General features: G+C 34.6%; 1 protein-coding gene across 1 annotated transcript in view; it reads left to right on the forward strand.

The window, feature by feature from the left end:
* Positions 1-16,175, forward strand: part of LOC106882795 (ephrin type-B receptor 1-B) — a 417,752-nt gene that overhangs the window by 361,928 nt on the left and 39,649 nt on the right. The window contains exon 11 of the mRNA XM_089343023.1: positions 10,242-10,283. Coding sequence (XP_089199149.1) covers positions 10,242-10,283 — 42 coding nt within the window. The remainder of the gene's footprint in view (positions 1-10,241; positions 10,284-16,175) is intronic.

Below are 16,175 nucleotides of genomic sequence, written 5' to 3' on the forward strand. Positions count from 1 at the left end.
TCTGAATTAAAGACCCTGCTAGTGTCATTTTCACCTTTTTGTTTTCTCTTTTCTTTTCTGTCCAAAATTAGTAGAATATCATTCAATTTCTGTGATTAATACTCTTTGTGTTAGTGATTTTTGGCTTTCATCTATCAAAGATCAATACATATGAATCAAGTATTGGGGGTTGAATTAATTGATCTTTGTCTTTAATTTATTAAGGATCAATGCGTAACAATCAATACTAGAGTTGAGACTTAATCTGCAGCCTTGATCTTTGTATTTCTTCTTTCAAAGTTCAATACATACCAATCAATATTGGGGGGGGGGGGGGGTTAGAGTCAATCTATAACCTTGATCTTTGTGTTTTTTTCTATCAAGGATCAATACATATCAATCAATCATGGGGTTGAGATCAGTTTTAAGTACATGCACTGGAACCCTGTATGTCATTAAAAGTGACTTTTTTTGAGTTGTCAACAGAAAATACTTCCAACCTTAAACAAAAACTGACTGAAGAAAATCCTGTGCTACCCATGACAGAATGGAAAACCAGACATAAAATGCTGCCAGTGTCAACGACAGCGATGACAACAATAATGAAGATAGTTATAACAACGATCATTGCTAGCACAAGTTGGATAATCTGACAGTAGTTGGTCAGCTTGAGGCCTGCCTGGTCTCCTTTTTGTCTGTTTTGGCATGGGTTCCATGGTTGAATGCTTTTCCTAATGCAAACAACTCTACAGAGTGGACTTGGTGCTTTTCCACTGCAGGAACCAGCACAGATGCTTCTACATGACACAAGCACCCACAAGCCTGCAATGATAATGATGATTATGATGATGACAGCATATCATCAGGCCTTAAAACCTGTTGGCCTAAGATATATGATATTTACCTTGTAAACTATGGTGAAAATAATATGAAAAAGATATGGTATATAATTTCTTTTTGTGCAGGGGTTCCTTGAGACATGCAATTTATTTTAAGGGTTATGCAAGGGTAAAAAAAGGTTGAGAAACACTGCCTTACAGAGTAATGTTGTCTAACCATGATGACGATAATGATGACGAACAATTATGATGTCACTGCCAACAATGATTATAATAATGACAGTGATGACAATGATGACAACAGCAGTGATGATGATGATGATGATGATGATAATGAAAGCAATGGAGTTCGACAAAACGATTTTATTTATGTTCTCTTTTTTATATTTTTAATTTTCAAAATACAAATGGATCATCCCCAAAATGGCAGACAGCTTGCCGAAAAAATCTGATGAATATTTTTCCCCCAAGCTTTCATATTTCTGGGTAGATTAAATTCATCGACTAAACACCACCACCACCACCACCACCACCTATGACTTCTGTTCTGCTTTTAGCGATGAAGACGATGGTGTTGCAAGCATTCTGGCCTGGTTTCTTTTTTTTTTTTTTTTTTTTCCTCCCCCCATTCTGGTGGCTATCTTTCTCCCTTCTTTCCACCAGATGCAGCCCTTGCAAAGAGTCCTTTTTTTTTTTTTACAGTTACTGCTTTGAACCTTCTCTGGTTAAGCATTTCAAATACAAAACAAACAAACAAACAAACAAAAAAGAAAGTCACCCAGATAAACTTTGCCTTTTTTTTTCCCCCTCTCTTCTCTCTTGGTTTGATGAAATAAGTACCAGGACAGTTACACCCTTGGGTATTTGGGAACACAGGTGGGGTAGTTATGGAATTTCAATATCCTCCCTTTTACGGATGATTTCTGGCATTATGCCAATGTCATATAAATGGTTATTTCTATCATTATTATTATTATTATTATTATTATTATTATTATTATTATTATTATTTAGTTCTTTAGTCATATTTCTTGATTGACATTTGATTTTTGTCTCTGGGTGTGCAAGTGTGTGTGTGTATGTGTGTGTGTGTGTGTGTGTGTGTGTGTGTGTGTGTGTTTTTGGGTACAGATTTTTTGACAATCTTGGATGGAAAGCACTGTAATTCCTTTGACCTTTTTTTACTAACCCCACCTCCCTTCCACACACACACACACACACACACACACACACATTCACTGCTTCACATACACTCCCACATTCTAAGAGAGAGGAGGGAGGGAAAACAGAAGAAAGATAAGGAGTCAATGCCGTGTACATATATTCACACACACACACACACACACACACACAGACATGTATATATGACTAGTTAACTACTGTCTATATGTATGTATCATATGTGTGTATCACACACACACACACACACATAATCTTATATACTGATGACAGTTATAGATACATACATATACAAGCATACAAAAATCTTATATACTCACATAAGCATATATAGATCAGCGTGTGCACATACATATACTCATTCATACACATGCCCATTAACTACTACCTGTGTATATATGTATTCTGTGTGTTTGTGTGTGTGTGTATATACATACATACATATATATATATATATATACATACATACATACATACAAAGATGACAGTTTTATTTATATATATATATGTATATATATGTATGTATAGATACACATGCATATATAAATCTGTGTGCAAACACACAAACACACAACTATACATACACATGCCCCCCGCCCCTAAACATACACACATGTATGCACAAACACACAGACATGTATAGACTAGTTAGCTGTCATCTGTGTACAAATACACACACACACACACACACACACACACACACACACACTAGTTAACTAATGTCATCTGTGTAAAGCAGGTTATAATTCAAATGTCAATCTAATGCTATATTGAGTTATTTTGAAGTCAGTTCAGATTCTTTTTCTGGAGTGTGGTGGAAGGGAGGGGGGACAGAAAGGGAGGCAAATAGGTATGTTCTGTTTACTCTCTTTTTTTTTTTCCTCCCCTGCTTCAATACTATTATTATTATTATTATTATTATTATTACTATCATCATCATCATTAATCCTTATCATTATTATTATTATTATTATTATTATTATTATTATTATTATTAGTAGTAGTAGTAGTAGTAGTAGTAGTAGTATAAATGATGTGATTGTTGGGTTTTTTTTTTTTTGAGATTTTATTCCCAAGTGGGACCAGTTTTTCCAGTGAATCCTCACAGAATTACAGGATACTTTAATAAAGAAGACAGAGCTAAAAAGAATTGGTTTATGTATGTATGTATGTATGTATGTATGTATGTATGTATGTATGTATGTGGGTTTAAAATGTGTGCGTGTGTGTGTCTGTGTGTGGTTGTAAAGTGTTTGTGTGTGTGTGTGTATGTGGAGTGGGTGTGTAATATAAAGTGTTTGTGTGCGTTAGTGGATGATTGGGAAGACAGAAAGGAACAAATTCATTTTATGATTCTCTACATTTGACATAAATCTTGTGGGACTTCAAAACTATCATCATCATCATCATCATCCCGATAGACATCCTCATCATTATAATCAATTTTTATATACTGTTCTCCATTTGTATCGGTTTCTTTTCCTTTGTGTGTGTGTGAGAGTGTGTGTGTGTGTGTGAGGGTGTGTGTGTGTGTGTAAAACTGATACATATAAGAATGTAGCTCTCCACTCTCCCCTTCCATAAGGCAGTCATCCCCTTACTGTTTCCTGTCCCTTCACAAACATACACGTTCTTCCTCCCCCAACCCTTGCTTCCGTCTCACTATATCATTTTGGTTTTTTTCTTCTTCCCCATCTTCCCCCTTTCCAATCCATTCCTACATTACCCTACCAAGATCATGTCTTCTATTGGTTCCTCTGCTGTGAAGGTACAGATTCTTCATCCTTGGAAATTCTTCATGCCATTAGCAGCCATTTACGATATAAGTAGAAATAATTTTGTTGCTGTACTTTCCTAGGCCCCCTTCACCTCGGAGTCCCTTTTTTATTTTCTTCCTTGTCTTCCACCATTTTGTTCTATTCCCCAAGGGGTTGCCTTTGCTTCATTTATGCTCCTTAAACCTCGTTTTTTTTTTTGTTCCTATTCTTACCATAAAACCCTGATCCACAGATCTCTTTTTCTTGCATATCTCCGTCAATACCACTGCCATCATCGACAGAACAGACAAGGGGAGCCTCTACAGGGCAATTTAATCTGCTAAAAATAATAGCCTGAATCTCCCTCTCCCTCAAGTCATACCCCATTGTTTTAAAAAAAAGGGAGCCGGTATTGCTGATAAAAATGATAGGATACGAGTAAAATGTTCCTAATCAGGCTTCAGGCTAGACAACAGCTATAATCATCACCACCACTACCATCATCATCGTCACCATAATCATTGCCATTATCATCATCATCTTCGTCATCATCGTCATCATTATCGCAGTCGTTATTATCATCATAATTACGACCATCTTCTCTGTCAATTTCTTTACAATCATCTTCATTGTCATCATCCATCGATGTTGTCATTATCACCATCTTCTTCATCAACTTCATTATCATTATAGTCATCATCATCAGCATGATGTGATGACCATCATTGCCAACATCTTCATTGTCATTATCATCATCAGCATCATCTTCATTCTCCTCCTCCTCATCATCATCATTATAATCTTCACCCTCATCATTATCATCATCATCATCTTCATTCTCCTCCTCATCATCATTATAATCTTCACCCTCATCATTATCATCATCTTCATTCTCCTCCTCCTCATCATCATCATCATTATAATCTTCACCCTCATCATCATCATCATCATTATAATCTTCACCCTCATCATTATCATCATCATCTTCCTCCTCCTCCTCCTCCTCATCATCATCATCATTATAATCTTCACCCTCATCATAATCATCATCATCTTCATTCTCCTCCTCATCATCATCATCATCATTATAATCTTCACCTTCATCATTATCATCATCATCTTCCTCTTCCTCCTCCTCCTCATCATCATCTTATAATCTTCACTGTCATCATCATCATCTTCATTCTCCTCCTCCTCCTCATCTTCATTCTCCTCCTCATCATCATCTTCATTCTCCTCCTCCTCATCATTGTTAACACCTTTACCATCATCATGATTATTATGAAACAGTCAATATCTTTGTAACGCCAATGCTGTGGTCCTCCATTTAAACTAGGAATTCTCAGCCATTTTTTTTTTTTTTATATCTACGGACCCCTTTGATTACTATTTTATTCTGGTGAACCCCCAAAGCCATTCCATGTTTAAAAACTAGTTTTATAGAAACTTCTTTCAATATTCCTGTTTTGTTTCTCACCCATTAACTTATGTAGGTTAAACTATGAAAAATGTTTAAAAAAAACCTATTTCTTGCAGTACAACCCAATACATACATCTAAAATAAATATTTTTTAGGGGCCCTTAAAATATTATTGTGGACCCCCAGTTTAGTATTTTATTATGTGAACCCTGCCCCTGAATCTTATGTGGGCCTTCAAGGGCCATACAGACTCCTGTTGAGAACCACTGACTTAAACCCTTTTCTAGTTTTGATATTGCTTCCTGTTGCCTTCTTGAAGCTCCCTCTGTACAAGCTATATCAGTAGTTCCCAAAGGGGATCCATATGGCCCCTGGGGGTCCATAAAAGATTTTGTTGTTAAAAACGGGTTATATTTCTGCAATATGCAAAATAGTCTAACAATTATTTTTTTAAATACAGTTTCTAATAATATTTAATCACGAAAATATAATAGGGGCTTTTTAGACATCGAATAGCTATGAGGGTCCCTTACCTTAGTAAAATAGGAATTAAAGGGATCCATGAGTAAAAAATGAGAAATGCTGATATTAATCATTCTTCAAATTTTGTACTGAAGGGGTCTGTCCTCAGTGCCTTTAGCAATAAGCCATCCCCCTCCATTCCTTCAACCCTATGGGGGTCTGTAATTACCACTGAGACTTGGTTAGTAAACAAGTTATAGCATAGGCTGATGTGGTAGTGGTAGTGGTGGTAGTAGATAATATAAAACTACTGACCAACCAGCTAGACAGTCAGCCAACTAACCAGCTAACTGACTGACCCTTCAGTGAGTAGGTCAACTAAATCTGTCAATTTGACTGGCCTTGTTTGTCTGTTTGTCTCTCTCCTCCCCCACTATTTTCTCTCTCTCTCTCTCTCTCTCTCTGACATCAAAATAACATTAGACATATTGGGAATGACTCATACCAATAAAAGACTGTGTGTGCATGTGCTTGTATATATATATGTATGTATGTATTTATGTATGTATGTATGTGTATATAAATATATACATGCATATATACATATATACTTATGAATTTGTGTGTGTGTGTATGTACATGATGGACGTGTGTTTATATACACATCTGTACATGTATGTATGCATTTGTGAGTTCATTATAAATGTATATGTTTGCATGTGTATATATGTGTGTGTATATATATATAGAGAGAGAGAGAGAGCGAGAGAGAGAGAGAGAGAGAGAGATATGCGCACACACACGTATGTATGTATGTATGTATAAATGGAGAGAGAATTTAGTGTAAGTATTGGTTACATGACAGTATAATAATGCAACATGATATTCCAGGCACAACTGGAAGACAAAACGTCCACCGTTTCCGATCCACTGTGCTCCCCTCCAGTTACCCCCGCCTACCCTAACCAAACACCCCCACCCCCATCCCTATCTATCAGCTATTGTTACGCTCAAAACTTCACTGTCAATTTGGCTTGGGATAGCTAGTTGTCCAACTGGAGATTCCTAAATTCCTAAAGAGTTGTGAGGGTTAAAAAAAAATTGCCTTATGGAATTCTTTCTTGCTCTTTTCATTCTGATTTCAAATCTTGCTATGGGTCAATTTTGCCTATCATCTCCCTGGGTTAAGATATATATATATATATATATATATATATATATATATATATACATATGAATGGATTTGGTAGATGGAAACTGAAAGAAGCCTGTCATATATATATATATATATATATATATATATATATATATATATATATATGTGTGTGTATGTGTGTGTGTGTGTGTGTCTTTAGGTTTGTTTATCTCTCATCACCACTTGACAAGAGGTGTTGGTGTATTTACGTCCCTGTAACTTAGAATAAGTACAAGGCTTAAGAAAAGTGCTGCAGTCAATTCGCTTGATTAAAACTTCTCAATGTGGTGCCCCAGCATGGCCACCATCTAGTAACTAAAACAGGTAAAAGATGAAAGTTATATATATATATATATATATATATATATATAAGAACACAAATGGGTTGAGTTTCCCTACAGTTGTTTCAATTACATCATGAAAAAAGATGTTTCCTTCAGGTGAATTTAAATTTAAATCTTAAATTTAACATTCACAAATTGAGTGGGTCACCCTGCATTATATAGCATTTGTGAGGAAAATTGTAAAAGCTAAATTTTACTCTTAATTCACTGAATGAAAAGGCTTTGTTTTTACATGATGTAATTGATTTGTTCATCAATTAAAAACATGTCTGAAACAGCTGTAGAGAACCATGTGTTTATATATATATATATATATATATATATATATATTCATCATTATGGCTTGGCTTCATGTGAGAAGATTCACAGAGGGCTATATCTACATCTGCTATAGACTTGCTGATGCCTGAGACATGTCCAATTCAAGACAAATAGGTATGACTGCAGAGGTTAGTTGGGAAGGTGGCCTGATCAGGGCTGGTTATAGTGTGTGTGGATGTGTGAAGGACTGGCATCCTGATAAGGGGGTAGTGTTGTTGTAATGTCAGTCACTCTTGTGCCATAGAAACCTTGATTATGCTCCAGCCCTTAAGAGTCCCAGAGCCCTAAGTGTGCATATATGTACTAGAGAGAGAGAGAGAGATTGATGGAGTTTATGGTAGTGACTAATTCCCCCTTTCACCAAAACTACAGGTCTTCTCCCTTATTTGGATATCGTTATTTACTCTATATTTATATTTGATATATGATCATCATTGTTTAACATCTGATTTTCAATGCTGGCATGGGTTAGATGGGTTAATGTTTCAAAACAAGATATCTTTGGTGCTACCAAACCTTACGTTCACCAAGATATTTCCTTCCCAAGCACATTGTTTCTGGGTTCACTCCCACTGTGTGGCATCTTGGGTATTTTTTACTTTAACCTCAAGCCTTGCCAAAGCCTTGTGAGTGGATTTGATGATGAAAGGAAGGAAACTGAAAGAAGCCTGTTGTGCATGTATATATATGTGTGTATATCTGTGTCTTCTTGTTTCAATATCATATGATTGTTGTGAGTGAGTGTCTGTTCCATACAAGCAGTGTCCTTTACTTTAATATTCTGTGCAAACATGTCTCACCATGAGAAACATGTTACCTTGCTTGGAAACTGCAGAAAGGGCCTCCATTTATAGAAGAAAATCTGTTAGGTATGCACACATGGAAAAGTCAATGTTAAAACAATGATGAAAAAAGAAAACAATGATATCTATATCTATCAATCATATATATATATATATATATATATATATATACATATATATATATACATATATATATATTGAAAAGCTTTGTTGCATAACGAAATGTGTTATATATGTAAATGATGTTGTTAATAAAAAGAAAAAAATTACGTATGTATATATTTGTTTTTTTTTTATTGTAGTCATTATGTATATTTTATATAAATAACAACATACATAATATGTTACTTTTAAATACAGATCTATAATTTTTTTAAACTTTTGACATATATACTTTTTATTACATTTTTATTACCTACAGGCTATAAATAGTGGGCTGGTTTGGTTTTATTTCTTGTTTTGGAATTTTTTTTAAAGAAAAAAAAAAGCAAGAAGGAAAGAAAAATGTAAAAGTGTCAATTTTGTCCCCAAACCACCCAAAATGTTTTGTGTTTTTGTTGCATTGTCTTATTTTTTTTTTATATATGTTGATTTATATTCCTACCTCATTTCCTCACAAAGCACTTTTCTGCACAAATGCCTTTACCCACACATAAATAATATCACTAGACACATAACACATCTTGGAGTAGTATAGTTTGCATGAAGCATTTTCTGTTATAAATAAATGCTTTCAACTTGAAGTTATAAGAAACAACACAAGCTGATGGTTTGTACTTTCACTTTGTATTTCAATATTTCAAACTTAGGAGCTCTTCTTCAGGAAATCTAAGATATGGTGTTTTGAGCTGACATCTCCAAAGATTTCCTAAAGAAGGGAACTTGATTCTGAAAAACTGAAATTACAAGGCAAAATTAGAAATCATCGTCTTGTATTATTTCTTGTAACTTACATTGATTTGGTTTCAAAAAAAAAAAAAAGATTAAAAGCACTTATCTATAACATATAGTTTCAGCTGTTTGGATTGAAATATCTGACTGCATCACCTAAATTTTACCCCCACCCTCTTCACAAAAACATTAAAAAACAGGAAACGAAAAGCAACTAAAATATTTACTCTTGTCATGGGATGCAAGCCACATTTACGTACCTGAGAAGTAATTCTCTATGAAACACTAGTTCAATGTGGAGTTATTTGGGTTACCTAAACGATGGCATATATCTTTTATGATTTCATCTTTTACCTCTGGATCTGCCCTCTGTCTTCTTTCCATTCTGAAGACATGCATACAAACTTTGGTACCTTAATTTGATACCGTTTTGATTCTGCTCTGCTACATGACACACCTGTTGCATACATACATGTAGTAAAGCACATACACAAATACACACACATAAAAAATGAAAGTAAAGTTCCTTCCCCCCTCATATAGACTGATAGAATCGGTTTCCTGGTTTCCATGGCATATATATTCCCCACCTGGAGGGGATACCTGTCCATTGCAGGATTACTCATTTTTGCCAGCTGAGTGAACTGGAGCAATGTGAAATGAAGTGTTTTGCTCGAGAACATAATGTGTCACCCAGTCCTGGAATTGAAACCACAATCTTACATACAAATACATACACACACACACACACATAGCCACACACTAGTATACATTTATGCTGCCCTCTTTGATTTCACCATTCTCTGTTGAACCTTGTGTTGCACTTTGCCTTGTTTTAAACTTATTTTCTTTTTTCCTTTCACTCCAATTCCATCCTTTGTCTTTCTTAACTCACCTCTCTCTCCCCCTCTCTCTCTCTCTCTCTTCCTCTTTCTCTCTCTCTCTCTCTCACTCACCTTCTCTATCCATCCACCCTCACTCACCGTTTCATTTTTTTCTTTCTTTTCCTCCCCCCTTCAATGTTTTGTCTTCCTTCTTTTTTTCCCCCCAGTTATTCAGTGTCCGCAGATGGAAACACAAACAAACGGGGGCAGTAAGTAGCATGACCCTCTTATTTTCCTCCACCTTTGTCTGTCTTATTTGTTCAGCATATTTTTACCTGAACCCTACCTGTAATTATTTGCTTGTTTCCTTATTCAATGCAATTTGTGTACTTTGTTGTACTTCTTTTTTTTTTCACCTTCGCTACACCCACACACACTCACACATAGGTTTCACTTTTTATTTCCGCTTCTCTTTATATTTTATATTTGCTTGTTTGCCTGTTTGTTTTTTAACCCTCTTGTATTTGTACCTTGTATTACTGTTATGTATGATGTCTTTGTCCTCTTCAAAACTTCAGTATATATATATATATCTATATATATATATATATACGCATATATATATATATATATATATATATATATATATATATACGCATATACATATATGCATATACATATATGCATATATTTATATATTATACACACACACACACACAGATATACATGAATATATATATATATATATATATATATACATATACACACACACATATACATGTGTACATATATATATATATATATATATATATATATACACACACACATATACATTTATATAAATAAGGATAAGATCAATATTTAAATATCGATTTTATCATGTGACCAGCATGGGAATAAAAACCTTCAAAGGTAAGAATTATTTAAAATTATAATTTAGGGTATCTAAGAGATACCGCCATGCTGAAAACAGCAGCCAAATCTTGACTCTGGTTTAGAGTCAAGATTTGGCTGCTATATATATATATATATATATATATATATATATGTAAATATGTAAATATATGTAAATATATATATATATAATATATTAAAAAATAGGGTAAAAAATCATATATTAATTAATATCGATTAATTACCAGGAAGCTAGCACATTTAAAGAATCAAAGAGATTCAGAAACAGTATCTGCAATCTCAGGGGATTAAAGTACATTTTTAAACGTTATATATAAATATATATATATAATAGATAGATAGATAGATAGATATATTTCGTTTTGGGGTTTGGTTTGTAAGATTCATGTGAGTTTGTGTGTTGAGTCATATTCTGTTGTGTCTGGGGAGAGTGATTCTCTTTTGGTGCCTTATAATTTAACACACTTCACCGGTGGGTGTGTTAAATTATATATATATATATATATATATATATATATATATATATATATATATATATGGCCCACAATGTCTTTAAATAATGTAGCAACATGAATTAGTTTGGTTAAATAATTTTTATTCCTTGCAAGTCGCTAAATAGCTTTGCTGCATTTTGCTCTTATACATCCGACAATTTTGGGCGTTTTTGACCATAAAACAGTATTTAATTTACATATCTTAGCAAATAGATCCATTTGAATCGTATGATAGTCATAATCGACAAAGAAATATTTTTTTTATTTATGATTTTCAAAATAAAGAATAGAGACACATGTCTTGTTCTTTATTTCTAGCAACATAGAATGATATTGGATGGTCAAGGCCTGAAAATCTTTGATCACATACCTGCTCAATTTCGACTGACCTGAGGTTACAGAACAACAACAACAATCTATTTTTTAAATAATCAAGGGGTTTGATAGATCAAGTAACCCTCTAGCGCTTCAGATTGCTCTGTCCACTGTGATGCTTATTTACTCACATTGTTTTCAAATAATTGTGCATTATCTCATGCCTTTGAGATTTCAATGATGGGATTGCTTATATTAGAATGACATTGTAGAGTAAGTGTGAGAGGCCAGATCTGGTTAGTTTGAACATAAAACAGCTAGGATATTTGAGGTGGATATGGTCAGCTTAAATCTTTAGCATTCAGATTACTTTGTCAAAGGTAATATTTATTCATTTACATTGCTTTTTATGTGCCAGTGCCACTTAAAAGGCACCTGTGCCAGTGCTACATAAATGCACCTATGCCAGTGGCACATAGAATGTACCCAGTACACTCTGTTAAGTACTTGGTGTTAAGAAAGGCATCCAGCCATAGAATCTGTCACAACAAACAGTTGGAGACAGGATAGCTCCCTCCATGTCAAAATTTCCAACTCATGCCAGCATGGAAAGAGGATGCTAAACAATGATGATGATTGTTTTCAATTAATCATGAATTATTTCTATAGCTTTCAGGTTTCAGTGAGGTGATTGTATATTTTTAGAATGACATTATTGTAGGGTAGGTGTGAGAGACTGGATCAGGCCAGTTTGAACATAGAACTGGAAGAAATTTTGGGCTGCATATGACTGGTTTACATGCTTAAAGGGTTAAAAATGGAAACACTGTCAAATTACAGATGGGATAATATAGACACACACACACACACACACACACACACTTACATATATACATACACACTCGCTCCTATATACAGAATAGGACTTGTATATAGTTTCTGAAAACCAATTTCATAGATAGCCAGACAGACAGATGGATAGACTGATGGATAGACAAACGGATAAATAGATAGACAGATAGATAGACGGATAAATAAATAGACAGATGGACAGATAGATAGATGGATAGATAGACAGATAGATAAATAGATGGATAAATAGAAGATATAGACAGATAGATAGGTAGGTGAATGGATGGACAGATAGATAGATGGATAAATAGATAGAGAGATAGATAGATAGATAGATAGATAGAGGGACAGATAGATAGATGGATAAATAGATAGAGAGATAAATAAATAGATTGATACAGACAGATAGATAATAGATAGATAGATAGAGACACAAACAGATAAATGAATAGAGAGAGAGGGGGACAGATAGATAAATAGAGAGAGAGGGGAGACAGATTGATAGATTAATAGATAGATAGACAACTAGTTAGGTTGAAAATATTTTCTGCACACATCCAAATTTTCATATGCACACACACTCTCACTCATATTCTTTTCTAATGTTACTCAGCCTTCTATCAAACTTGTTATAACCAGGACCAAGTTTTTAAGTAGGTCTGGTGGTAGTAGTAGTAGTAGCAGCGGTAGTAATAGTAGTGGTGGTTGTGGTGATTCCATTAATATACATTTACCATATCAAATTAAAATATTTGAAATGTAAGTTCATTAACATAAGTTCCTCTTCAATCACAAGACATATTTTCTTAACTTTGAAAGGTTTCACTTTTCGAAATAGTTTAACACATCACCATCCTCCTCATCATCACCAGCCTCTTCATCATCATCACCATCATGTCTAGATTTTTGAAATCTGGGATGGCTTAAGTATATTCTCAGGAGTTCTATTTGGCAAGATGCTATAAATTGCAATGCAGAATTACATACTGTACTCCCCTATAAGATTATTATTATTTATTATTATTATTATTATTATTATTATTATTATTATTATTATTATTATTATTGTGGTGAGTTGGCATAGTTGTTAGCATGCCGGGCGAAATGCTCAGCAGCATTTTATCTGTCTTTCTGTTCTGGGTTCAAATTACACCGAGGTCGGCTTTACCTTTCATCCTTTTGAGATTGATAAATTAAGTACCAGTCAAATATTGGGGTTGGTGTGAACAATTTTACCCCTCTTCAAAAATTTCAGGCTTTGTACTTATAGGTGAAAGGATTATTATTGACCCTGGGGTCAATGTAATTGGCTCACCCCCAAAATGGCTGCCCTTGTTGCAAAATTTGAAACTCCACAGGCTGGAAGAATTGTAAGCACGCTGGGTGAAATGCTTGGTGGTATTTCATCTATCTTCATGTTCTGAGTTCAAATTCCACCAAGGTCAACTTTGTCTTTTATCCTTTTGGGGTCAACAAATTATGTACCAGTCAAGTTGTGGGGTCGATGTGATCAATTTTTCACATCCCTCAAAATTTCAGGCCTTGTTTCCTATACTCTTTTACTTGTTTCAGTCATTTGACTGTGGCCATGCTGGAGCACCGCCTTTAGTCGAGCAAATCGACCCCAGGACTTATTCTTTCGAAGCCTAGTACTTATTCTATCAGTCTCTTTTGCCGAACCGCCAAGTTACGAGGACGTAAACACACCAGCATCAGTTGTCAAGCAATGTTGTGGGGACAAACACAGACACACAAACACATACACACACATACATATATATACATACACATACGGTGGGCTTCTTTCAGTTTCTATCTACCAATTCTACTCACAAGGCTTTGGTCGGCCCGAGGCTACAGTAGAAGACACTTGCCCAAGGTGCCACGCAGTAGGACTGAACCCAGAACCATGTGGTTGATACGTGCCACACAATATGGCTGAACCCAAAACCAAGAAGTTTGGGAGCAAACCTCTTATTTTATTTACTTCCTTGAGAATTTGGGTTCTTGGAGCAAAATAGGAATTCTTGGGTATGAATGAATTCTTGGAGGCAAAACTTCTGTTCTTTGCACTTTCACTCTCCACATTCCCACACTGTGCCAGTGCTGGAAATTAAAATTTCTACAAGCCATTCATGCCGCCTTTGCTAAAATTGACTTTGCTGAAATGAACTTGGCTAAAATTATCTTTGTTGTTGTCTTAGAAGAGAAATTACCTCAGTAGCTGTTTGTACTGATGTTGTTGTTGGTGGTGGTGGTGGTGTAATTGAATTTATCCGTCAAATTGCCACTGTAAGAAATTAGAAGAAGGAATTTGGTCAAATGCATCTAACCTTTGTATGACCCCCCTTCTTTATCCTGAAAATCCCTGTAAAACTTTCTTTCATTAAGGAAATGAATTTCAAAAGATGCTTGGATTTATTTCCTAATTTTCAAAGAACTGATGCTTGCAACAGCAATGCGTTTATTGTTATATCTGATTCGGTTCCAAGTGTCACAACAGATTTCCAAGACACTTGGCACCGATGAATTTCTTCTCGGATCAGAGATGGATTATCTCTATCATCTTCTTCTCTGTCCTTTTTGATTGTTACTTAGATCTGCTTCTGTGTGTGTCTGTGTGTCTGTGTGTGTGTGTGTGTTTATGTGTTGTGGAGAATGCATGGGAGAGAATGAGAATGGTGTGTGTGTGTGTGTGTGTGTGTGTGTGAGAGAGAGAACAAGGCAAAATGATAAGCGAGTTATTAAGATTGCAGGATAGCAGGTAAATGGATGGTCGGGTAGGAACTGAAGGTGGGTAGATAGATATGTTACATAGTTAATGTGGTTGGCAGACAAAAACAGGTACGTAAGCCGAAAGGAAAAAAAAAAAACAGGTGGGTAGTGAAAGAGATAACTAGACAAACAGATAGATAGAGAGGGAAATAGATAGATAGATGGAGATAAAGAGAGAGATAATAGATAGATATATAGACATAGATAAATAGATATATAGACATAGATATATATAGACAGAGATAAATAGATATATAGACAGATACATAGATATATATATATAGACAGAGATACATAGACAGATATATAGACAGAGATAAATAGATATATAGACAGATACATAGATATATATATATAGACAGAGATACATAGACAGATATATAGACAGAGATAAATAGATATATAGACAGAGGTAAATAGATATATAGACAGAGATAAGTAGATATATAGACAGATACATAGATAGATATATATATATAGACAGAGATACATAGACAGATATAAATAGATATATAGACAGAGATACATAGACAAAGATAGATAGATAGATAGATAGATAGATAGATAGATAGATAAACAAACAGACTGACAGACAGAGAGATAGGTAAAAACAATTTTAAAAAAAGAAACATACAGAAAACAATATTTGTGTAGATACATAGATAGAAAGTGATGGTTAGATAAATATAAAGTGATAGATGTACTACCACCACTGGTAAGATTCATTTAAACCAAGATCACTACCATGAAAACTAAATAATTCAGTATACGAAGATATGTTGTGTTTGCGATAGAAGCAAAGATGTTGTA

This window comes from Octopus bimaculoides, chromosome 26, assembly GCF_046866305.1.
Source record: "Octopus bimaculoides isolate indiv1 chromosome 26, ASM4686630v1, whole genome shotgun sequence".
NCBI lineage: Eukaryota > Metazoa > Mollusca > Cephalopoda > Octopoda > Octopodidae > Octopus > Octopus bimaculoides.